Source organism: Hetaerina americana, unplaced genomic scaffold (genome assembly GCF_022747635.1).
Source record: "Hetaerina americana unplaced genomic scaffold, ioHetAmer1.1.p SCAF_5, whole genome shotgun sequence".
NCBI classification, from domain to species: domain Eukaryota; kingdom Metazoa; phylum Arthropoda; class Insecta; order Odonata; family Calopterygidae; genus Hetaerina; species Hetaerina americana.
In genome coordinates this window covers 55,695,184-55,720,296 of record NW_027287095.1, presented here as the reverse complement: position 1 = coordinate 55,720,296, position 25,113 = coordinate 55,695,184, and the positions used below count along the sequence as shown (strand labels likewise).

At 36.8% G+C, this 25,113-nt stretch overlaps 1 protein-coding gene across 1 annotated transcript; it reads left to right on the top strand.

The window, feature by feature from the left end:
• Window positions 1-7,097: 7,097 nt before the first annotated feature.
• On the top strand, window positions 7,098-19,010 carry LOC139694206 (methyltransferase-like protein 27). Its single transcript, XM_071592649.1, has 6 exons — window positions 7,098-7,386; window positions 12,428-12,579; window positions 14,849-14,964; window positions 17,167-17,259; window positions 18,336-18,445; window positions 18,873-19,010. Exons 1-6 carry the CDS (start codon window positions 7,171-7,173, stop codon window positions 18,942-18,944), a joined length of 759 nt encoding a protein of 252 aa, XP_071448750.1. The 5' UTR covers window positions 7,098-7,170; the 3' UTR covers window positions 18,945-19,010.
• Window positions 19,011-25,113: the final 6,103 nt, after the last annotated feature.

Here is a 25,113-nt window from a genome sequence, read left to right as displayed (position 1 = left end):
TTTTGTTTAGTGAAAACGGTATTTCAATATTCTTAATGTAGAGGGAAACATTTTTTAGGGCTCTCATTTAGACAAGAAACCTTGTAATTTAGATAACTCGTACAGAATAGAAAGATAAATGTAAGTTATTTGCATACTAATAATCTAGGGCTTAAGGGTATGTCCAACTCAAACCTATACCATCATACATTAGTGCATATCATCATGACACATTTCAAGTTCGATTCCAAACGATTTTCTTCAGCGGGTGTAAGCTTTGTCGGCCGTATCGCCGGTCAGCATGATTCATCTTATTTTACGAATTACCACGGCGACATTTTCAGGATTGTGAAATATTCGTCGAAGATACGTCAGTACAGTCAGTCATTAATCACTTGACACTCATTAGCCAACAATTTGGCCGAATTTCAGGAAATTTAGCAGATGCCAAATCACAATTACGAAGAGGAAACGATTTCCTTTCCAAGTTAAAGCGAGCGAAATATTTCAAAACAATTGTATGTTGCCGGCAAGAAAACACTAGCGCATTTGGTCAATGATTGTTATTTACTCCTATTCGACATTCATAGGAGTGAGCTGTTCCTGAAATTCACAGAGGTCGCCATAATAGGAAGTGTATCAGGCCTCACAGATGGATGGGTAAGCTTATTTAATTAGAATTTTCTTCAGGAAACCTGACCTTCCTTTAGGAACGATAAAAATCAATTAAAAAACGCAAAAAACACATGTAAATTCGAATGAACTAGCAGTTCAAAGAGTTTAGTTCGACGTGAAAATGTTTTCTCCCTTAAATAAGAATTGGCTCGCGCTCAAAATGGGCATTCAACCCAGAGTGAAAAGTCTAGCCAAATCCGCTAAACCGTTTCCGGGAGGTACTCAAGACAACGCGGAACCCGTGAGGCTGCATGCTAAAAGGATTCGAGCCATTTCATCAGTTCCGTCTTTCCACAAACCATGCTAAATGTAAAAAATAATCCCTCAGGGTAAATTTCATGGACATTAGGTAAATTACATGGGCTCAGTGTGAAAAAATACATCTATTATAAAACTAATTATAGAAAAAGGTGAACTAAATATTCGAATACCTTCTCCCTTTCCAGCGATATAATTCACTTGATTAATGTTTGGCAGTCCCAGATTGCAAATATTTGCTACGATAATGATTCCACTTTCTCAATTAATCAGCCAAAGGCAAATTTGCCTGTTAAAGCTAAATTTTGGACGGCTCCTAACTATAAATATTATGTATCGCACTACGTGTCGTGTAAACTTCCTATTGTTTGCCGTATATTATTTACTTCTTTATTTCTTCGCACCTTCCACCTGCCTTGCCTTCATATTTTCCAAAAATCCTGCTCCATCCTTCATTTTCCCTGCCTACTAAATATTCTCTCTTCCATCCCGCCTTCTTTATTCCACAACCTCTTAGAATTTCCTCCTCCCACTCTCCTTTTTCTGTCTTTTCCGAAATTCATCTTAGAACTTTCTCCCCTCTCTCTCCACACATTTGTAACTTCGCCATTTGGCTTTCTATCTGTCAAACTTACTCTTTCCATTCTCCTGCATATCAAAGAGCTGTAATCGGTGCTCATTACCTTGTCTCAAAGACCAGGCTTCGGATACATACAGTCTATGCAGTGCTAAGCTTCATAATAAAACCTTTATCCATCTTTTATTCACGTCTTTTCTTTGGGTACTTGCCGTAACTTCCCTTCCTCTTCCAAATACGTACTTGTATTTCACTATAGCCATTCAACTCCTAATGTCCCTATCACTACGCCCATTTTCCTACAAAATATAACTGTACTAAACTAATAACCAAAATACCAAACCAAAATATAAACCAAAATACTGACCCCGCTAAAATATAACCAACATACTAACAACTGAACTAACATATTACGTGAAGTGTTCCACCAACTCTCGTTTATTTCCTCACGTTATCATGTTTAACAATGCCAGTGTATCATGCCATATTTCCCGATGCTGGGTAAATACGTACATTACTCACAAGTGGCATGATCAAATGTAGGATGGCTAGGGGGACAGGCGAGTTTGCGTGAGAGGGTGGTAGAGAAAGTGAGAGGGAACATGAGCACTTAAGCGTGGCGCTGAGGACAGGTGACAGTATGAGTGGAGGGGAAAAAAGAAGAGACCATGCGTGAGTTGGCCAAGTTGGTGGAGGTGGTTCAAATTGTGGCCAAGAGATTTAAATCAATGCCCTCACGTCCAAGCCCTCTCTTACATTTTGCCAAGAGGCCAACCACGTGCCCACCTGCAGGATGTTTTGAGGAGAATAATTTGTGTCTTTGTGTGTGTGTGTGTATGTATATATATATATGTATATATATATATATATATATATATATATATATACACACACACACACACACACGCACACACACAAAATAGCGCGAAAGAGTGGTGGTTCACAATTTTTTCATACAAAAACAAACTTTAAGCATAGAGCATAAAAAGATAATTCTTAACGTTTCGACGGTTCATGCCATCCCTTCCACACCTTCTATCTTAGAATTGCATATTACTTTTTTCTATATATTGTGCGTTAAATGGGCAAGTAGGTGTGTGCAACGTAGTTTTTCCTGCTGGTTAGTATGTGTGAATTTATACGGATACAAACATTATGATGTCTATAGACCTAAATATAAAATATTCCCATTACCCCATATCACATAGCCCAGGGTCACACCTACATTCCTTGGCAATGGATGCTCACGGAGGGGGAAGTTGAGTAATTTCTATGGGACCTTGCGATGAGAAAGAGAAAGTTTTTCTCTGACAAGATTTATTCACTCACTCCCGAAATACAGCCGATAATAGAATATCCTATTTTTATACATTCAGATTTTTTGCTAATCGTCCAACTATGAAATTCGTCGGTTTGAAGAGTTCCTAGCTCGGTATTTAACTTGAACAATATAGAGATTTTTAAAAAAATGTTAGGAGGGCTGCGGCCATAAGAATTATTTAGGTGAAGCAAACTCATCTAAAATATCATTATGGACGAAAGTCAGAATTTCCTTTATTACGAACGTTTTTCAAAAAGCGTATCGCATATTTGAAAGGTCTTTTTTAATAAATACAGGCCAAACTTCATAAATCATTTATATCAGAATAAGAATGAAATCATACAAAAAGAATAGAATCCTATGATATGTGGATATCGAGAAAGATGTTGAAGATCACTGGGTCGGACAGGAAAATAAACGAGGAGGTATTCAGTGGAAACGGAGACGAGAGAAGCTTGACAGTTGGGAAAGAGGAACAAGAAATGGGATGGGTGTGTACCGAGAGGGAACTGCGTGATGAGGGATGTCTTGGTAGGAACGGTAGAGGATCTGCGAAGAAAGGAAGTAGAGAAGTAGAAAGTAGGGAAGTCCGTGGGCATTGTGAACGAAAATTGCTATGTGAATACGAAGACAAGGGCATTGAATTGGTCATAGAATCTACATGTACATCTACATAATACCCCGCAAGCCGCCGCAAGGGCGTGTGAGGTCACCACCCGTAAAAAGGAACAATACTACATGCAAAAACAACATGGAAAACTACACCCACAGCAGCGCACACACTCATGCAAAAATCCCTTCATCCAACACTCATGCAAACACGTGTACCATAAACCAACAAACAACTGCACCCCAGGATGCAGCACGAAAGCCATCCAACAACACGCAAGCCAGGACACAACAAGCAAGAATACGAAACTCCACCACGACAAGAGTAAGACAGGATCTTAGGATCTTCCTTCCCAGCTAATGATATGAGAACACTTAAAATAATAAGCTAGTACAAAAAAATTATTAAAATTTGACAATTTTGGCTAATAAAACCAAAAAGTATCTTAGAAATAATTCCTAGAGACAAAAGTTTTTTATGTAATTTTCATTATTTGTACCTGATTCTTATCGATGATGTATATACATGGTAGTACTAATGGTGGTAATAATATACTTAAGAGTCATAAATTATATATTGCACTGCAAGTAAGTTTGCACTCGACCCGATCGCATTTCTGAACAATAGAGTACTACGCGTACACTACAGCGGCGTACACTACGCGACTAGCTGCGGCTAAACATTCACCGAAATACTGAGGCCATGAAATGCTTCAAATTCATGTGAACCTATGTAATTGAATTTTTTAGTATTTTTTTGCCAACAGTCATGTAAATAAATTATTTTCCCACTGCTAATTTTACTGAGTGCCTTATGTGGACATACACTGAAATGTTTCAATAGCGCTATTTTTTACTAAATGTCAACATAGTCTTAAAACTGCAGTGCTGGAGTGAGTACTATTGAGTACTATTCTCGATATAAAATAGTCGGATGGACTGCATTCTATCAAGGTCTAAATTTACGTCTCTTTTGGATTTAATTGCTATTTCGTTCCTTGCCCTTTCGTTTCAGAACGAATTAACTTCTACCTTACTTATTTTTTCTTTCTTTGAGGCTGAACCCCTTTGAATGCCACTCGCTAAAAGACCGGCTCTCAGAATGACTTAATTTTTTTATTAGGAAGGGAGATGTAAAGAATTTTAATCGCATTCACGCGCTTTTTTGTAATAGTCCGCAACGGGCTGTGGGATGATATTCCCCTGTGTGTGCTCTGAAGTGATATTTTTCGAAGTGTTAAATTTTCCTTGTTTTTGCGAGTTGGAGAAAACAATAATTTTTGGGGTCGAACATAAACCACAATATTCATAAGATGAAACTAAAATATGCTCTCCATAGCTAACAGAAATCATTAGACGATAATTGCGAGTGGCATTTACTTCAGATGCTTTGCAACTCCATTCGTATGGATTAAAGTTTCTCGAGATAACTTCATAAAATCCTTTAAATTTATTTCTTAGGGGAATATCTGCAATATTTTTCGTGGTATTTAGTTGTACTTCCCTTGATACACCACCAAAGATTATCATTGAGTGAGCAATGAGAGCTTATTTCATATCCAGTGATGCAAATTCTGGCAATAATTTAAAAATCATTTCGTAACGCATCGTTAAAAAAGTATCTTGGATTGCGTTTAAACGCTGAGACTACACAATGTAGATTTCAGATTTAAGCGACTCAATATTAACAATGATGTGTTCAATGATGATAACAATTTATCTTGTAGTCAGCTCTTAACTGGAATGCTCACACCGTAAAACGAGTTATGTGATGACCGAAACCAAGGGAGAGAGTACTTAAAGTGAATGCATCTGATGGGCCAATTTACACTTACATTCCAAAGTAAATGGTCTAGTTTCCATGGAAATTGTAAGGCATACTCCGATATTCACATGCAATGCAGGGTTCGACCGATTGTGCGCTAAACGTAGCTCCCCACAACATAAAAACGGCCGAGTTCGTCCGATTTGCTTTCCCACGCGGCCATCGCTTCGGAATACGACTTGAAAGCTTAGCGTAAAGCTGACCTTTCCCTAGCCGAAATGGATGAAAACGCAAGTTTGGGGCGAAAGGAGGGGGAGAAAATTCTTTGAGCCTGTGCCTGTCGTTTACGAAAAGCTTCGGTGTCAAGAAATTCTGGGTCTTACTCTCTAAAATGTTCCTCAAGTTTCAAATATCATTAAACTGGCATTTCAACCAGGGGACCAGGGAATTCCTTACCAACAATCTGCTATAAATAGCGGCAATGACGCGAATCTCTCACAAGCTGATTTTACCACTGGGTCCCTACTGCAATAGCTAGAGACAACAATGATTTAAGGGGTCACGGTGGAATCAATTAGACCCTGGAGAGGTTTTAAGCGACTGTATTAGACCGGTCTTTGAAATGCGGTCAGTTATGTTTCGGAATGCGTCCTTATAGTTTCAGCCCCTAACTTTCAAGTCAGCGCACTGGCTTCCACCCGTAGTGGCACTTCAACAGTCGGCAAATATAAGAAAACTTCTTTTTATTGAAATTTGGGTCTTTCCATCAGAGTCCAAGTATCTCTGCTGTCTCTTCGAGAACAAGGAAAGCTAGACGCGCCAGTTAATTTGATCTACATCCATGTTTATTGTAAAAAAATTAACTAACATTTTCGAAATATTAAAATACCTGCGAGAAAACTATGTTACCTTTTATCAATTATATCCAAGAATATGCTGAATTATGCTTTCGCAGAAAAAAATTGATTTAGCTAATATAATTCTGTAACTCATATGCGTCACATCAGGCCAGTTAGAACTACTACAGTTGAATGAAGAATCCACCAGTTCTTTTTTCAAGATGACCAATTAACATCTTTATGTAGCATATAAGGACATCCATGCCGTCAAACTTACCAGTTTTCTCATAATTAGGCTCGGTACACGAAAGCGAAAGAATGTCAGTTTCTAAACATTAAATGCACTAAATTCATTTGAATCAAAGGTTTAGCATGAATCATATGCCCTTGCTAGTTATGAGCCATAAAAGGTGGTCGCTTCGATAATCCCACCAACCCAAAGGTCGTGAGTAGTAGTAGTTTTAGGGGAAGCGACCGACAGCTAAGGTCATTTGCGCCATTAGGGATTGATGGGAAAGGAAAGGTGGAGAGAAACCCGGCGTCGGCATTAGCCTACTCTTATCGAAAGACGCCAAGGGGTCCGCAGTTCAACGTCCCATCCGACGGACGGCCGGTCGTGAGTTCGCATCCCGAATCGTAAATGGATGCTTCCTTTGTCCAAAACGTAGTTGCTTGGCTAGATGGGGCAACATCCATCTATTTTTTGGGTTCCTACAACCGAAGTCTCGAATTCTACGGACACCGGCGCCTGTTCCTTAGTTTTAAAACGCAACGAATTCATGTTCAAGCTACAATTGTGATCTAAAACGTCCGACGAATTGTCGGATCACCAAAACTTCATGAAACACTTAAAATGGAAGGGAGAGCAAATGCTACCGGATTAAGGAAAGAAAAAAGGAAGAGTGGCTTGAGGGTGAGACGCACGTGAAAGAGCTCACGGGAGCAGTCAGGCGAGGTGACAGGAGAATAAGAAAAGGAGAGAAGGCGGTTGGAGGCTGGAGGGGCCGACGGCGGGGTGACGACTCACTGTTTCGTTCGAGTTAGAAAGAGACGAAGGGGGGCGAGACGGGAAGGACCGCGAGAGAAAGCAAAGAGAGTGTGCGTCCGAGGAGTTGAGACGGAGGTCATACTCGTGGGGGATAAGTGCATGAGAGTACTGTGTCCCCTCGGCGGCATGCCCCACGAAAAGCCGCAAGTGAAGGCGGCGACGGAGTCTTCTCCAACGCCCTCGCCACGGGTCTTCCCAACGAGCACCCCCGGACGGGCGGTCGATGAGGGAGGCGACTGTGACTTCGGCGGCCGGTGGGACGTGCCGGAACACACTGTCAGGGCGTACGACGAATGGGCCGAGAGATACGACGTGGTAAGTGGTGTGGTCTCGCGTCCATTTCCAAATTTATTGCTTTTTCGCAATCGAAGTCTCTACGAGGCCGGAACGTCGATCATATTTCAGCTCGTGTTTGTATAAAGAGTGAACGTCCTCCCATGCATTTTTTTTAAATTTCTATGACTCGATGTAATAAATTTTTGAATGTCAATTTTTTGGAAGTTGGCGACTGCGAAGATCGGCGCGGTTATCTCGTCTATCGCGCCAAGTGGTGAGTGGAGGACGATGGCCCTTCCTCTTCCGTCCATCGTCAATTGTTCCTATTTATACCAGCGATTTATGATAGTGCCGCCATTCACCAAAATTTGGGCGGAACGAATGGGTTTTTTTTAGGAGACGCGATGGAGAGCCGATTAAAAAAATGGTTCGAGAATTTTTTCCCGATGTCTCAAAAAAATGTTATAGCTTCAATTTGGTCCTTGGTGAACGTGCACTCTCGCGCGACATCCCCCGTGAGCAACATTTGAATTTGTGCATAAACAAATCGTGATCACTACCGAACGTAAACGCGTAATTGGTAACAAGGAGAATATGTACGAACCAAAGAGCAGGGTTAAAATGATAATACTAATTAACAATCCAAAAATTTCCAGAGAATCGCACTCGGGCCGAGGCAATGATCTCTACCCTCTCCGGTGTTGACCGGAGTGGTCGGAGATCATTGCTCTACCCACTCAACCTCCCCGAGAATGAATATAACAGTGAAAAATAGCGTTCGTAGGATTTTCTATTATTCATTTGTATCAGATTCGATTTTAATGCTAAACATTTTCCCATCATGACACTCCGTACTCGTTTAATATTGGTAAATTAAATGTTTAAATATTAAAAATGTTGCTAGCACTTAAAAGCAGAAACGACTTGCAATGGATTATTTCAAGTGATAAAAGTTAAGAACAGATATCGAGGACTGCATTTAAAGTTGTCCCTCTGAGTCTTTGAGATGTAACTCCAAAACCCACTCTTCACTCCTTACGTCATTTAGAGGACGCATTATCTTTCATACGGCATTCTCAGTTGCTATGTAAGGCCCATGCCTCCTCCAATCTCAATTCCTTTATGGAGGGGGATATTATGTGTTTGGTCTTATCAAAAATATCCTTTCCGAGAAAAATAAGAAGAGAATAATGCCAACAAATGACGTTAGCATTGGACAATATCGCTCAAACAGATGGTGCAACTTAAGATGCAGACTTCAATATTTGTTCTACATTTTCATCATTTGAAATAACCTGTTGCCCACCGTTGCTGCTTTTCAGTGTTAAAATAGAAGTATTATTAATATTCAATAATGTAGCTTACCATTATAATTTAATATATGGAGAAACAACTTAGAATACCTAGCCTCTGCCTAAATCCAAAATTCCATTGATTATAGACCATGAATACTCATTACTAATTATCAGTCTCGAATGGGATATAAACATATGTTTACATTTAAAAATAACAGACGGTCGAACGACGAGAATATAGAGGGCTAAAAATATCTTAGAGTCCAAGGGCAACACGTTACATGATTGAACTTTTGGGTCAATTTTTCGTGCCCTCCTTGACTGGGTATATTAATGGAAAAGAAAATTCACTACATATTGTGCCGCATTTCTCCGATGTGGGAATCAATGGTGGTGGCCACTCATACGGATTCCCTTTTTCGAATTTTTTCCTACGAACATTGCCGTCCTATTTCCGATTTTTCTTCCGAGGGTTCGGAATCTTATTCCATTTTTTTTTTATTATGGATCGCCCCGCAACCTTTCGCTTGCCGCTGGTATCACTGAATATCGTCGGACACTTGAGTAGTTTCGATTTTTGCCAAGGCTCGGGCGCGGGATGGCCTACGTCTAGCAAGAACGTATCTGACAACAAAAAAAACATCGCTTATGTCGAGAAAACCTCCTTCCCATGAAATATTTCCAATTCTGATACCGTATTGCCATATTTTTCCAAAATATTCGGTTTCTTTCCCCATTTTTTCCTGAATTTCCGACGAAGTTAATTATTTCCCGATTTTTCTCCAAATTTCCCTGACAAAGTGGACACCCTGTAATAACGAAGAGAGGTGCAAATCGGAGTTCCCCAAAGGAGAGCTTGCTAGGTAGTCATGTGCGCTCTCTCGGCTTGTGGGACGCCGTTCCATCAGACCGCGTGCGCATGCGAGGCGTGGGCAACAAGAAGAACCACTTTCCCTGCATTCACGCCGTCACTGAGGAGATGACGCCATGTAATCGTCGGAAGGGCAACCTTTCTCATTTTCTCGAAGGTCGCGACCTTGAAATGGTCAAGTTCACACCTCGGCGAATGATCGAGAGAGAACATAGGTGGGTTGCAAGGGATGGAGACTGATTCATAAGTACCAAGAATAGAATTTGCCGAGCGTGATAGAAATAAAAACGGGAAAAATATCATTACATCATGGCGTATTGAAAAATATTTTATCCGTTCTTCGATAAAATTATTTTCATTCTCCTTCTTCAACTTCGAATTACCCGCACACCAACTGAAAACATAAAAGTTTTCCACTCAACGAAAGAAAGTGAGTCTTGCACACCGGCCTTCAAGATACTTCCGTGGCCGAGGTCATCGCTTGCTGCTAAAGAAGCACGCGATGAAATGCATCTCATAATTTACTGTTTATGCCCGAGGAGGTATTCTAGCCCAATGTATCAGCATGGATGTAATTTTTTCGTTTCAAATGCTTAAATGAAATACAACTTTCAGTTAACCATTGACTAAGACAGGTAAATATTCTGCTCTAAATAATTACTCCGACCAAGTACTTAAAAATTTTACAGCAAACTGATAAAAGTTCAGCACACAGTGCATCAAGCCCATGAAAAGGTCTAGTATTCTATTTATAATGACTCAAAGGGGATACATACTTGTACCACATCAGTCGGTCTCAATTAAAATTTTTCTACTCTTCCAAGAATGCATAAAAATATTTTCCTAGAATATCAGGAGATATCACTTGGATCAATAGCAGAATAACGAGGACAAGCTTTTTGAAGCGAAGGAAGAGATAGTGATGTGGGGGGATTAGGGTTTAGGTACAAAGAATGACAGCAGGGAGAAAGGGATTGAATTCTGCAGGAGACAGGGGTTAGTCATCACATGCATTTGGTTTAGACAACACAAAAGGCGTATTCATACATGGAAAATGCTAAGTGACTCAGAAAGGTATCAGTTAGATTATATTATGTTTAGGTACAGATTCAGAAACAGTGTGACCAGGGATAAGGAAGGGTGGCAGGTAATGAAATGGAATGTAGAAACATGAAATGGATTGACAAGGAAGGAGTATCAGCAGGCAGTAGAGAAATTCATGGATGACAGTCAAGAGCTGAGTACAATTGAAGAAAAATGGGAGTGTATCAAGAAAGGGATGTCGAAAGCGACAAAAGAAACTATACATATAGGAGCTGTTAATGGAAAAAGGACCATGGATCATGGATGAGATGATTACAAAGATAGATGAAAGAAGAAAATGGAAGAGTGTAAACACAGAGTTAGGCAAAAGGAGGTACAAAATAATATATTGAGACAAATAAAGCAAAAGGAGTATGGTGGAAGATGCAGTGCGAGGTTATGGAAAGTTTGCAGAGGAAAGGAGATATTGCTATCCTTTCCTTACCCTTAACTTTTATATTGTGAAGAAGGTATTATTTTCTCCAGTTTTTAAAAAGGAAGTTAAAGTAACTATAACAAAAAATTGTTTTCGGCCTAATAGAGTTGAGAACCAATCCTCCACTTGACAAAATAATGCAGTGATCCAAAAGATTAAAAATACTGATGAGGACATTTTCCAAAATATGTAGCTCAGAAGCTTATTAGACCTGCATCATGCAACCCTTGGAATTAGATTTACATGAATGTCACAAAGGTTATATATATGATGGGGCAGATGACTAGATGAACCCTGCTCTTTGTCCCACTTCCCTCTGAAAATTATCATGAGAAACCTGCACTGTGCCGTACACCTGTTGTGATGGCTCAGGAATATCAAAATATCAAAGGAGTCGAGCCACCCATTTAATGACAATTTTCATGCAAAAGTCTTTTCTGAAAATGAGTTAATTTTAATACAAACCAATCAACCATCTTTGCTAAAATAAATTGCCTTGAAAGGAGCGATGACACCTTTCCCTAAAATCTTTCACAGTAATGGTGCATGCAAAATATATTAGTGAATAACTGTCTTACTGATTAAAACTTCAAAATATTTTCACTGGTCAAATTAATGAGTTTCATATTACACTTATTAAGAACTGTCTGCATCAAAACAATGCATTGGATCACCAAAAATTGGCTATACTATTTAGCCATGCTATATTGCTTCAAACAAATTTTTTAATACACTATTTGGATTTCCCTTTGTAATCAAGCTGCCCTGACACAGGCCTATCCACAATTTTAGAATTTTATTTGCACAAAACAAACTTTCTCATCAATCACACTATTTACATTTTGGTTTTGACATAACTTTTGGTCCTTTTCCTATCATAGACTTACAATCAAGGCAAAAATTTAAGCAAAAAATCATAATTTGACTTGTATGCAGCTAACTAAATTAAACTAAAAATGGGATGGAAATCTGCAAGATGTGTCAATGTGCTCACACCATAGGGGAAGAAAAAATGGGTTAAATTTAACAGATCTATAATTAACATATATCTGTAATTGTTTTTTAACTTTGGTTTAAGTCTGGTGGTTCAGTCTTTGGCAAATCAGAAATCAGATGAGAATCGAAGACCTGATAGAGATTCTTAAAGAATGCAGGTCACCAAATCTAATGCTTAGCAAGTAAAAAGGCTTTCAAAGTTATTTAAAAACATTTTTAGGGGTTACTGACAACAGACTAATTAATGATACCAATATCATTTTTATGGAATCTAACATTTGCATGTAATAAATATGTCAATACTGTTAATAAAACATTACATGCTTGAGGGATTAATATATACCAAAAATTTACTTTCCAAATTTTGTTTCTCCTTCAAGTTTATCATTTCTTCCACAGGACATTAATGCCAGCAATTACAATGGTGCCATTTCAGCATGCAAAGCCATCACAGATTATTATCCATTATCAAGAAGGAATGCTGTAAGAATCTTAGATGTTGGTGCAGGCACTGGCATGATAGGCTCATATTTGAAGAAGAATTATTTCAGGTATGCAGTTAAATGTCAATGATGCGTTGCACAAATCAATTTCAAAGGGAAACAAAGGTGGCTATTTGGTTTGATTATGACATTTCAATCAATGGAGCCCTCTGCAGAACTGATGAACTGACTGGCATGCTCACCCGATTCGGATAACTGCCTATTAAAAAAGAAAAATATTTACATCAGTCACTTGTTTTAGTTTGACAAAGCACACTGCTCCAGTGAGCTGCATAGTTGCATTTCTATTGAGCATGTTTCTGTACTTCAATGCCCCATGGCCGGACATGACGGAACAGATAAAGTTGATTTTACAAAAATATGAAAGTAATAACATCATTTTGGAGGTTAAGAGGCAAATTATAGGATAGGGGGTAATAATGATGAGTAACTTAAGTTCTTATTTATTTGATGCTATAAATTTACTTTTGGTTCTTTTGATCTTAATATTTGCACTTACTTTTGCACTTGCACTTACACATGTATTTTGGTAATGTTTTTATTGGTATGAATGAGTTGTTCTTTTTCACAATACATATTTAATTGAGATAAATTTTGGTTGATCGGTTGCTATTCAAAGATCAATAAAGATCATTAATATTGTGAGAAATTATGTGTGAGTGCTTTGACTAGCACTATCTGCAATATGACTGCATTGGCATTTTAACATTAAGTTTCCTAGTTCTGTCAAGAAATCTCATTTTATTATCTTAGAAGTATGTTATCTGATCTATTCTTAATTTGCCTCTCATTCACCAATTGGTATTTCTTAGACTCAACAATTCCTCAATTGAAATCATTGCAATGAAGTAACTATAAAAGTTAATTCCAATGGACATCTCTGAAGATTTGAACTCTGATTTTATTTGAACTCATTAAGTTGGAAATTAATTTATTTTAGTTTCTATGGGCTAAAGTTATTAGTGTGTCCATAACTAAAACAAGTCAACTGATGCATTTGAAATAGCATTTATTCCAGCTTGAACTCTTGAGTTCAAAAGCAATAGAAAAAATTTTCTTCTTTGATATTCAGAACTGTTATGATATTGGCCATGTTTTTTATGAGTGGTTAATAAAGACAGCAGAGCTTCTGAATTATTGAAATTCTCTTTGCATGAAACTAAATAGATGGCTTCAACAAATGTACCTGATCAAGTTATTCAGGTATACAAAAAAATACATACTTGTACATACTCTAATTATTATTCAGCTGGGTTCAATTGGAATTATCTCGATTATACAGAGAAAAAAATGTGGTAATACGGGGATGATATTAGAGGACCTATAACAATAAGTGTTTTACCATATAGCATGGATTACCTCCTTTATATTTTACTTTGGTGACATACTGAATAAAATAAATGTATGGAATAATAATTGGATAAGTATTGTTAAGTTTTGCTATTGATAAGTATTGCTTTGCTGGAAATTTCATACTATATGTAATAAACTCAAACTGGCATGTGAGCCATTTCCAAGGTAATTTAGTCAAGGGATACTCACTGCAATCTAATAAAAAAAGGTTCATTAGAGAGTATTTATTAGTATCTCTAATTGACCACTGTTGCAGTACTTATGCATCAATCATTATATGTGCTATTTGTGGATAAAATTTATCACTGGATTTTAATCAGTTTAAAAACAATTCATATTAAAATGGCAAAATTCTAGACTCACTAACGAAAAGTAAAAACTGAGATAAAGTTTTGGAATATTGAATTAGGTTAAAAAATGGTGAAATTCATTATAATTTAAATTGAAAATGGTTGGCCAATGATGGTAAACTAAGAGGTGAATCAATTGGACATGCATAACAAATATCAAATAATTCACAAAAATTTAAATGTGCATTCCAAATAATTCAGAGGGCTATGATCCATATAATCAGATTATCTTTCATACTTTTCCTACTGGTGACAATTTGCATATTTCTTTCCACTGAATAAGTGAGAATGTTAAGCACGGAAACTATGGAAAATATTTGAATCTATTTTGGCAGACTTTAAAATAATAAATTTTTGCTTTTTTGCAAAATATTTTTGGTAATTCATTATTAATTGCAGTTTTGCTAATTTCAGTAAAATGAAAGCACAGAATATTTTTCCAATTGAATTTGGCTGAAACCTACAAAAATATCAGTTTTTTGGCAACAGATTACAGACAGTTGCAGCAAAAATAGATATGCAGTTAAATTTAACATTTTATTACTTAGGATGAAGTTCATACTACCTTCTCCTTGATTCCTGTCTAATCTATTGATACCAATTTCATTCACTAGGAACATTGATGCACTTGACCCATCTCAAAAAATGCTGGATAAATTGAAGGAGAAGAATATATATGGCACTATATGGAATGATTACATTGGCTATCATCAAACTGAAATCCCGAACGGTAATTAATCAATGAAATGATTAATTCAACTACAGAAGATGAATACATAAACACATTGCTATCCTTAATTTCACTTCAGCACCTTTAGGAATACCACATTGAGTTTGAGAAGAATGCTGTACCTACTGGGACTACAAACATGGGTAAAATAAGAGATACTTTAATGTTTACAGTTGATGAGGGGATAAAATGTTTGACTTTATTGATTTTAATCAGTTGTATGATTACTTAAACATTAACTATGCCTCTCATAAAATTTATTAAATTCAAGAGATATCTCCAAGAAATGTCTACTCACAAATAGAAATGCTTCTCTTAGATATGAATGTCACACATCTCCCGAGATGGGTGTGTTAACACCCTCAGACATCCTGATACCTCAGTATCCCAGTGCTATGGTTGCTCTATATTATTGTTTTGGTTGCCTACAATAGTTTGGCTATTACGATGTTCAATTCACTGCTCACATGATACAATGTTATCAAGTCCAATTCCTTCTTTGTGTATTAATACATGCCAAAATTGAGAAACTGAAATATTTAATATCCTTGAGAGAAAGATTTTTCTCAGAAGTATATTCTCACACTAATGCAGGTCTTTTGATATTGCAGATATACCTTGTGCAATATCTCTGGCAATTTGAAATTAATCGAAATTGTGGCACATTAAATTACACTCTGATGTGACTTGGAGTGCATCTCTTATAAAGTCTCTGAGATAATTTTGTCTCCTCTTCAATGTCTTCCAGATGCTTGTTTGCCAGGTGGTTAGGAAGAACAGGATTTTACAATACATGTAAATCTGCTAGTATATGTGTTGACTTTTATTCAGCTTAATTAACACAATATTCTTTCTTCATGGAATAATAAATATTCCTATGATACTTAGGATCAGTATTTTTATGGAGGTTAGCCTCCAGAGTAATTATGAAAATATCCAATTCTGTATTGTTCTCCAAGCTCCAAGTTCTAGCTTGGAGTGGAACAGAGGTACTATTTTTTTCTTTTGCATGGAGAAATACTTAAATGAATCTACATCTTTTGTGGCTAACCATAGTAAGCCTCCAAATTGTTACTACTCATATCAAGATCCAGGGAATTCTCTCTCACACAGTAACTAAGGTTTATATTGGGTTTTAAGCCCCAACATTTAAGTCCATGCTTGAGGTAAAATACCAATTCAACCATTTTGACACAATTGGTAATCAATCAAGTTATTGTATAATTCCATATTATTTAATGGCTTATAATTTATATGAGGTGTTATCAATAGCTTCCAAACTTTGGGTACACCTATCCTTCGGAGTACCTTTTAATTTGGTAAAAGAATGTTTTGTGAAAAGTCACCATTCTTACCATTTAAAATATTGTTGCTATTAGAGTAAATATTTTCATGCTTGCTAGATGATATTTTACTTTTTGTGCAAAATAATGTATATACATGTACTTAGAAGTAATCATTCAGTTTTTTGATTCCATGATTGCTCTAATATATTGAAATGAAATAATTAACTTTGTAATTCCACACACTTTATTTAAAAAAAACACAAGCCAGGTTTCGACGCAGAACGTTATCATCAGGTGATGACGTTCAGTATCAAAACCTGGGTCGTGTTTTTTATAAAGTGTGTGGAATTATAAAGTAAATTATTTCATTTCATTTCAATATGTTATGCAAATTCTATAAAGTTATGCCTGAGACAAAAAATCGCTCTAATACCTTCACCATATATCCCCATTTGAACACCAAATTAAAATAAATGAATGCCAAGAAATATAAAACTTTGTGATAGTAATATTAGCACTTAATATAATTTTTTTGAAAATACAGTGGCTTTTAAAAGCTATTTGGAGGGTATGTGATTAAATGCCTTATGAATATTTTATTATTTATAACAATTATTGACCATCTCAAATCGCTTTTTGCCAAATTAAATGTGCTTCTCAAGAAACTATGAGAATACCTAATGTACTTGTATATTATATTGCATTAATAATTCTGTAACCCCTTACATGATTCTGTACACACCAGCACTTGTTACTGGGTGATCGTTCAGCAAGAGGCATGGCTATTTGACAAGGTCCTACATCTCATTCTCACCAACATGTTTTCTACCACCCAAAAACTTGTTCAATGTAATAAATAAATTCCTCTGATATTCTGAATTAAATCACAATAATATATTTAATAATTGTTTTAAAGGCCATTATGATTGTGCAGTCACATCAGGAGCATTTACTGATGGCCACATACCAGTGTCATCAATATATGAGATGGTGAGGATAGTGAAGTCAGGTAATTTTATAAGACAATTAATCCAATAGACTTTATTTAGAATTAGGATTTATTTTTACAGTTAACTTTAATTACTGTGAAGTGTCCTCTCATAAGCCAGGTGGATAGGTTTTCAACTATCCATATACATTTCAATGCAACAATGTCAGAGTGTAAAAATTAGTTGCCTTGACCAGGATTCGAATCTGGATCCCTCAATGTCTGGATGAATGCTTTAGCAAGTTAAGCTATTGAGACATTCTTTTAAACTCTGAAATTTTGGGGGCTTTGAAGGAACAAGATGTTCTGACAAAATACGGTACATAACAAAGCCACAGGCATTCATAGTCGTGTGCAATTCGCCACAGTCCATGAGGTGAAAGCCAACTTTAAACACTTAGGCTGTTTTTACCTTTGTCAAATTCCAAGAAACTGCGGCAGATGCCACAACAGTAACTTCTAAACAGGACTGTGGCGCATCTAAGAGGACAATAGCTTGACTGGCTAAAGCACTCGGCTGGACATTGAGGGAACCAGGTTCTAATCCTGGTCAAGGCGAATGATTTTTACACTCTGAAACTGTTGCATTGAAATGCATATTAGCCGTTAAAAAGCTACTGATGCGGCTCCCGCAGTTTCTTGGAATTTTTCCATATTTAACATCTGGGTCTGTTACTAACTCCCCACCTGGTACTTATGTCCTCCACCACATGTGCACCAATGTGTGAACGCATAAAGAAACCCAGTTAGTGGGAGGATGGCAAATTGGGTTTCTGAAACCAATAAGTTTTTAAAAAAATCCAGGTTTCATCAACAGCACTGATGAATACATATACTAATACTACCTATACTACTAATAATACCTATACTAACATTGGTAAATATGAATAATGCATATTGCTCTTTAAATTTATTTTTTCCTAAAAAAAATTAAACTTAATTATTTTTGCAACATATTTTATCCTCATGAAGTATCTGTATTTGATGATCAAATTGAACTGGATTTGAAAAAATTGACTTTTGATTTGTAATTTTGATTTTAATTTATATCAAGGTAAATTATAATTCTTAATCCAATTTATATTCTTTATATCCAGATGGGATTATATGTGTGGTAATAAGAGAAGAAAATCTAACCAATTCTCAGGAATATTGCAAGTTAGAGCCAACATTTCATGAATTAGAAAGAGATGGGGACATTTGTCAAGTAAGTATTAACATTTGAGAATGTAACTTTTTCAGTAATTTTAATTCCTTTTTTCTCTCTAAAAAGTGAAATCCATTTAATTAAAAAGAAGTAGCAAGGACATTGTGATTAAAGTATACATATTTTAAATACAAATAAATGCTATGTATTCAGATGCAAAATTCGGTAATTTAGTGACCAGTTGTTAATATTTACTTTTACATTACAGTGAAACAATTTCAGAGTGGAAAATCATTTACCTTGACCAGGATTTTTACACTCTGAAATTGCTGTATTTTAATGCATATTCAGTGGGTGACTCTGTTTAAAGCTATTGTCACTGTATCTACGGCAGTTTCTCAGAATTTTCTTGTACAGTTTCTCATATTTATTTTCTTATGCCTCCGCACACCTAATTTTTTTCATTCTTCCTTATCTTTAAAAAAAGGTTTCAAGAAGAGTTTTCCATGGGTACTGGTACCGGTCAAAGGGTGTATGCTACATTTATAAAGTAATTTAAAACACCATAGACTCAGACATTTTAAAAATGCTTGAAATACAAGTATTTTTTACCCTTTCTGATGGTCAAAGAACATAAATATTGAATTAAATTATTATGCAAAGAATTCTTTTACATTTAGCTATTTAGTTTTTCATCTATTTCATTTGATTTGTGAGTAAAATCTCACAATGTGATAAATTATGGCTGGCACATTGATGTGATAACAGTGCCAGCCAAAAAAAAATAACAATAAAACTGTCCTGTGATAACACCCAACTGCCATGTCACATTTTTGTGTTGTGATAAAAAGAGTTAATATGAAAAAATGTTATTGTAGGCGCTACAATGCATAATAAATTGAAGTTTTTATAAGTAGATGTCTATTCATTTACAAGGGTCTAAATATTTTATATGACAATAGTAAATGCTTGATTGTTGGCGGGAACTATTGATTATAACTGCTCCATGAAGTAAGATAAAATTATCAAAAAAATGAAAAATTGGTTTGCCTGATTAACAGATCCTGCTGGAATGGAAGTGAAATAAGGGTCTCTCAGATCAGAGTTATGGCAAGTACATACATACCCCAGCAAGGAATGCAGCTCATTAGTAAAAAAATATATGCAAAAGAAATTAAGTTACACAGAAGTGCCTTAGCCAATGTTTAAGCTCCAATGGGGTTTTCTTGTCTACACCAGTGGGCAAGGACTCTTCTTGGGCACTACCCCTTAATCTATTGGTGTTAAATGATTATTATAGCCGCAAGCTTTTCAAGGTGAGAAGGAATAGCCAGACCATAGGAGAACAATTTTAGAAAAATTCTGTGAACATAATTGACCCATCCAGTTAGACTCACTCAGAAGAGATGCAAGCATTGTGAATCAATATTCATCAAAGGATGATGAAAGGCCCAGAGAGCCAATTACACAAACAATTATCTCTCTAGCTATGGTTATACAAATGGCACACAGAGGCACATCAGGCTATCAATGCCAAATTCAATGGATAATACCAGACGAGATAAATACCAAAATTTCAATTGACATGTTTTAAGCTATGTTTCTGGAATCCCCAATCACTTCATTATTTATAGGTAACATCATGAACATGAAGGAGGAGACAGAATTAGTAATTCTGTGTTCTACTTTTTTAGTGTTTTTTTTCTTGGGGTAAATTAAATTGAGGTTTCAAAACAATATACAAGATTAAATCTGGTATAATAGAGACAGTGCATTTGTAATACTTCTCTCAGAATTTAGCATCTAATCCATTTGTGATGCAAAGTTAGGTAAATTCCGATAGCCAATAAAAAGAATTAACAAATCAATCATACATTAAGAGTCTCATACTCTGCATGCCACTTAGCAGTGTAGTTATGATCATCATATGTATATTTCATCAAACCATAAGTGAAATACTACAATATGAATATGTTTAAGAAATTTGCAGTTCTGAAAATGATTTCAGCATTTTGGTATATAAATAAGCATTTTTTTAAAGGCAGCCAAATAAAAATTTTGCTCATTATTAACCATTTGGAACAAACAAAATGTGCACCAGTGCTTAAAAATCCTGACTTGTACAGCTGAACGTTCACCAATACTGCCTTATGTTAGAAATACAATAAATGATTATTTAAAAGTAAGGATTAAAGTGATGTGGTGGCCAGCATATTGCCAACAGTTCAACTTTAGGAGGTGATAGATTGTTCAGAATAATTGATGTCTAATAAAAAGTGCCATGTGGGGTAAAATTTGAGATAATGTTTCATTTGTTATATGGAGCATTAAAACTGTTAGCCCATTGATGCCTCTTGTTGGGAGTAGGCTTTACAAATGGGGATGGGTCTTCTATACCCTCTCTCCACTCCCCACAATCCTGTCTGACTTTAATCACCCATTCATCCTTAGCAAAACACCCTCTCCTACCTTAAGGACATATTTAGACAAAATTGTGTAATTAATGGGAAGATATGAGGGGTGGAGAAAACATTCAATAAAATTTAAATGGTAGTAAGTTGGCATTGTTTAAATTAGATTAAAAAATATTTACATTAGATTGAAAATTATTTGAGTCAAATGAAATTTGATTAAAATATTATTTGAAGTTTTATTTAAATATTAAAATTTTAAATTAAATAATTAAAATTCATTACCATGGTGGAATAGATAATTCTTAACAGTTAACTGATGCAGTAACAGAATTGATGACGTTAACATGTCCATAGCCAATGCACTGTTCCCATCTCGCCTCTAAAAAGAAGTTAAATAAAATATCTATATAAATTCACAGCATAAGGAGCCTAAGTTTTCTAATAATTTCCATTTCTTGTAGCAGTCAAGTTTACGTCACCCATTTCATTTACGGCTAAAAAATAATTTGCTTTGGCCGCACAATTTTAATGAAATATACTGAAGAAACAGGTCGTTCAAGATAAAATTACTTTTCTAATATTTGGTGGAAAACATACTTATTTTAAATGCTTTGTCGTTAAAACCATTTGAAAATATTACATGCGCAAATATTTCGCAAACGAAATGAAAGTTCTTCCTCAACGAGCATTTCCATCAGCTTCAGATTTTTGGCCAGATAAACATGCGTCACCCTCCGATATTTAAAGATAACTTGATTTAAAATTTTTAAACGATATTTCTCTTCGACTAAGTAGCTATAGCATGTTCTCTGTCTTAAGCAAGCCCAATGCTATTGTGTATAATTAACCCCATCATACTCAAGTAGGGGAGATCATGTCAGTTAAATTAGAGAGATTAAGAGTAGAACAGATAGATTTAAGATGTAATTTTTTCCACGAACAATAAAGGATCAAAATAGCATTGTCCGACCGTGATAGGGGTAAAAATATTCGGTTCAAAATTAGTCTGGCATGTTTTCACTCCCTGAGACAAACCCTAGCGGTGGCTTTCAGGATACTAAAAAATATAAAATATAATATGAAAAATATCTGGGGTTTTTGCAGTTCCATAAACTCATCCAAAGGAAATCCCCAGAGAGACAAGGCACTAGTGGAATAATCGATGGTTTCAGGCGTTATTTTATGGAATCGGTTCATTTTTAAGCGGATAAAATAATACTTTGTAATTCCACAGATTTATTTCACAAACACACGACCCGGGTTTCGACGTACAACGTCATCTTCAGGTGCAGACATACAGGCGACCAACATATATATACCCTTAGACCGGGGGGGGGAAAGGGGGGAGGAAAATTGGGGGGAAGGAAAGATAAAAAAGGGGGGGGGCTGGGGAGGAGGATGGTGGGGGAGGGGGTTGGGCAAGGCGCGCTTGTGGGTGGAGAGCCAGGCGGAATAGAATGAGTGGGTAATGGAGGGCCGTGGGAGAGGGGGGGGGGAAGGAGTCCCTACCGGATTATCCCTTTACTGGGAGTCCCCAGCGGGGGGGGAGGTTGTGGAATTTTTAGGTTCACTATGGATATCTCGGAGGGAAAGGTTAAGGAGAGGGGAATGGGAGGTGTACAATAGGTCATTAACAATAATTTTTTCCTTGGAGCGAACATATTTTAAAATCTCCAGTTGCTCTAAAGCGTCAAGTCTATACCCTTTCTTCTCAACATGTAATATTTCTAGCTGAAAGGCACTCTGGTGGTGGTTGTCCAGCAAATGTTTAGCAAATGTTTAGCAAAATGCGAAGATGGCTTTTGGTTCCGCACACAGGCCTGGTGTTCCTTCACTCGCGTACAGAATTTCCTTCCTGTTTGACCCACGTACACTGCATCACACTCACAACGTAACATATACACACCGCTCTTTTCTCCTTCTAAAATTTTGTCCTTTGCGTGCGAGAGCAGGTTTTTAAGGCTTGATTTATTATAATAAGCGATTTTTAACTTATCTTTTGGTAGCAATTTGTAAATTTTTTTCCAGGTTTCACCCAGATACAGGATTCTCCGCCATTTGGCAGAGGAATCTTGTAGTGGCTGGGATTTATAAATTCTGTCAATTGCCTGTTTTTTTATTTTATCTAAATATAGTTTATCAATTAATTTATCATCGTAGCCGTTATTACGTGCTATTAATTTAATTGTTGACAGTTCCTTCTTGAAATTGCATAGAGACAAAGGAATGCTTGTCAGTCGGTGGATCATAGAATGGAAGGCGGACAGTTTCTGGGAAAAACAGTGCCTTGAGTTACAATGAATAACTTGGTCTGTGTATGAAGTTTTCCGGAAAATGGAGAATTCCAAGTGATTTTTAACTTTTGAAATATTTAAGTCAAGAAAATTGAGTGAATTGTTTTCTTCTAACTCACAGGTGAATTTAAGGTTCTTATTTAGAGAGTTTAAATGAGCTAAGAAATTTTCAAGTTGCCTTTTTGAACCCTTCCACACACAAAAGACATCGTCTACATACCGATACCAGCATAAAACATTCTTGTTGAGTACATTCCCAGAGGAGAACAAACATTTCTCCCAGTGGTCCATGTAAATATCCGCCAAGAGGGGGGACAAGGGGGAGCCCATGGCCAAGCCATTGAGTTGTCCAAAATATTTTCCGTTAAACTTGAAATAGTTTTGCAGAACACATGTTTCCAGCATTGCATGAAGTTCACAGATGATAGGGGCAGGGACGCACTTTTGGAAGAGAATAGTCTCTGCTATACTCAGCGCTTCTTTAGGTGGGACACTAGTAAAGAGATTGCAAACATCAAAGGAAACTAGCAAACACTTATTGGGAAGGACCATCTTGGATAGTTTACCAGTAAGGTCAATGGTTGCTGGACAACCACCACCAGAGTGCCTTTCAGCTAGAAATATTACATGTTGAGAAGAAAGGGTATAGACTTGACGCTTTAGAGCAACTGGAGATTTTAAAATATGTTCGCTCCAAGGAAAAAATTATTGTTAATGACCTATTGTACACCTCCCATTCCCCTCTCCTTAACCTTTCCCTCCGAGATATCCATAGTGAACCTAAAAATTCCACAACCTCTGGCCAAAATGGAACCCCTGACCCGGGGGAAGACCCGAGAAAACTTCATCAAGCAAATACGCCGGGAAAGCACCAGATCTTACTTCATAGTAGTAGTAGTTTTTAGGGGAGGCGACCGACAACTGAGGTCATTTGCGCCATAGGGGATGGACAGGAAAGGATGAAGGGTGGAGAGAAACCCGGCGTCGGCATTAGCCTACTCTTTACGAAAGGCGCCAAGGGGTCCACAGTTTAACGCCCCATCCGACGGACGGCGTACTCACTCTAAGTGCCCTCCACAAAGCACCTCAAGTAGGGATCGAGATACCTCTGAAAAATATTCAACACCGCCGGGATTTGAACCCGCGCCCTCAGGGTGGGAAGCCAGTACGTTAGCCCCCGCACCATCTCGATCCCCCCTTACTTCATATTTTAGTAATTTTGCAAAAAGGCACTGGCAAACAAACTGTAAGACTTCACCTTTCACGAGATGGAACAATATTTTTAGACAAGTTTGAAGCATATGCCCTACTCCAAATTTTAATTGACTTTCCTTGGCACGACGAACGATCCAGTTTTGAAGGTGAATCACTTCCTGATATCAATGTAATTAGTAACGATAATTTCCATTCACGGTCCTCTAATAATCATCGGCAATAATCGGATGTGTATGTTAGAAATTTCGGCGAACAGCCTAAGGCTACAATTCCACGCGAAGTAAGCGACGGTTTGAAATTCGCCAAGTTCCAAAAGAAACGCGAGAAAGTACCAGCATTAAAAGGGAGAGTATGCGTCACCAGTTGCAGATTCACACGGGGCAAATTTCCATTAATATACGCAAATCCTACCATAACGCGAGCGAATTCATTTATGAATGCATTCAGATAGTAACGGAAAAACTGCCCCATTCCAAAAGTAATTTCATTTTCAATAATAATATTATTTTTGCTTTATATAATAACATTACATTAATAACCATGCCTAACTTTTCAATTTCCCGAATGTGGAATAAAACAGATACACGCATATTTTAGCCATACACTTTCCCCGGAAGAAATTAGCGGTGACATTCCATTCTCGGTCACGAAGGTAGGCACACCTTGATTAATGAGTGTTTTGAAACGGAGCACAATGCATCCTTCTACAGTTATTAAACTGAGAAAATAAGAAAAGTACGAATAGATTCTGTGAGGATAGAGCATAATACTCTTACATCGCGAATAGAATATTGTAGATGTAATC

Coding starts and splice junctions, on each gene's coding strand:
- LOC139694206 (XM_071592649.1), top strand. CDS start 7,171: ATGAGAGTACTGTGTCCCCTCGGCGGCATGCCCCACGAAAAGCCGCAA. Junction 7,387..12,427: donor GGGCCGAGAGATACGACGTG/GTAAGTGGTGTG, acceptor TTTCTTCCACAG/GACATTAATGCCAGCAATTA. Junction 14,965..17,166: donor TCAAACTGAAATCCCGAACG/GTAATTAATCAA, acceptor ATTGTTTTAAAG/GCCATTATGATTGTGCAGTC.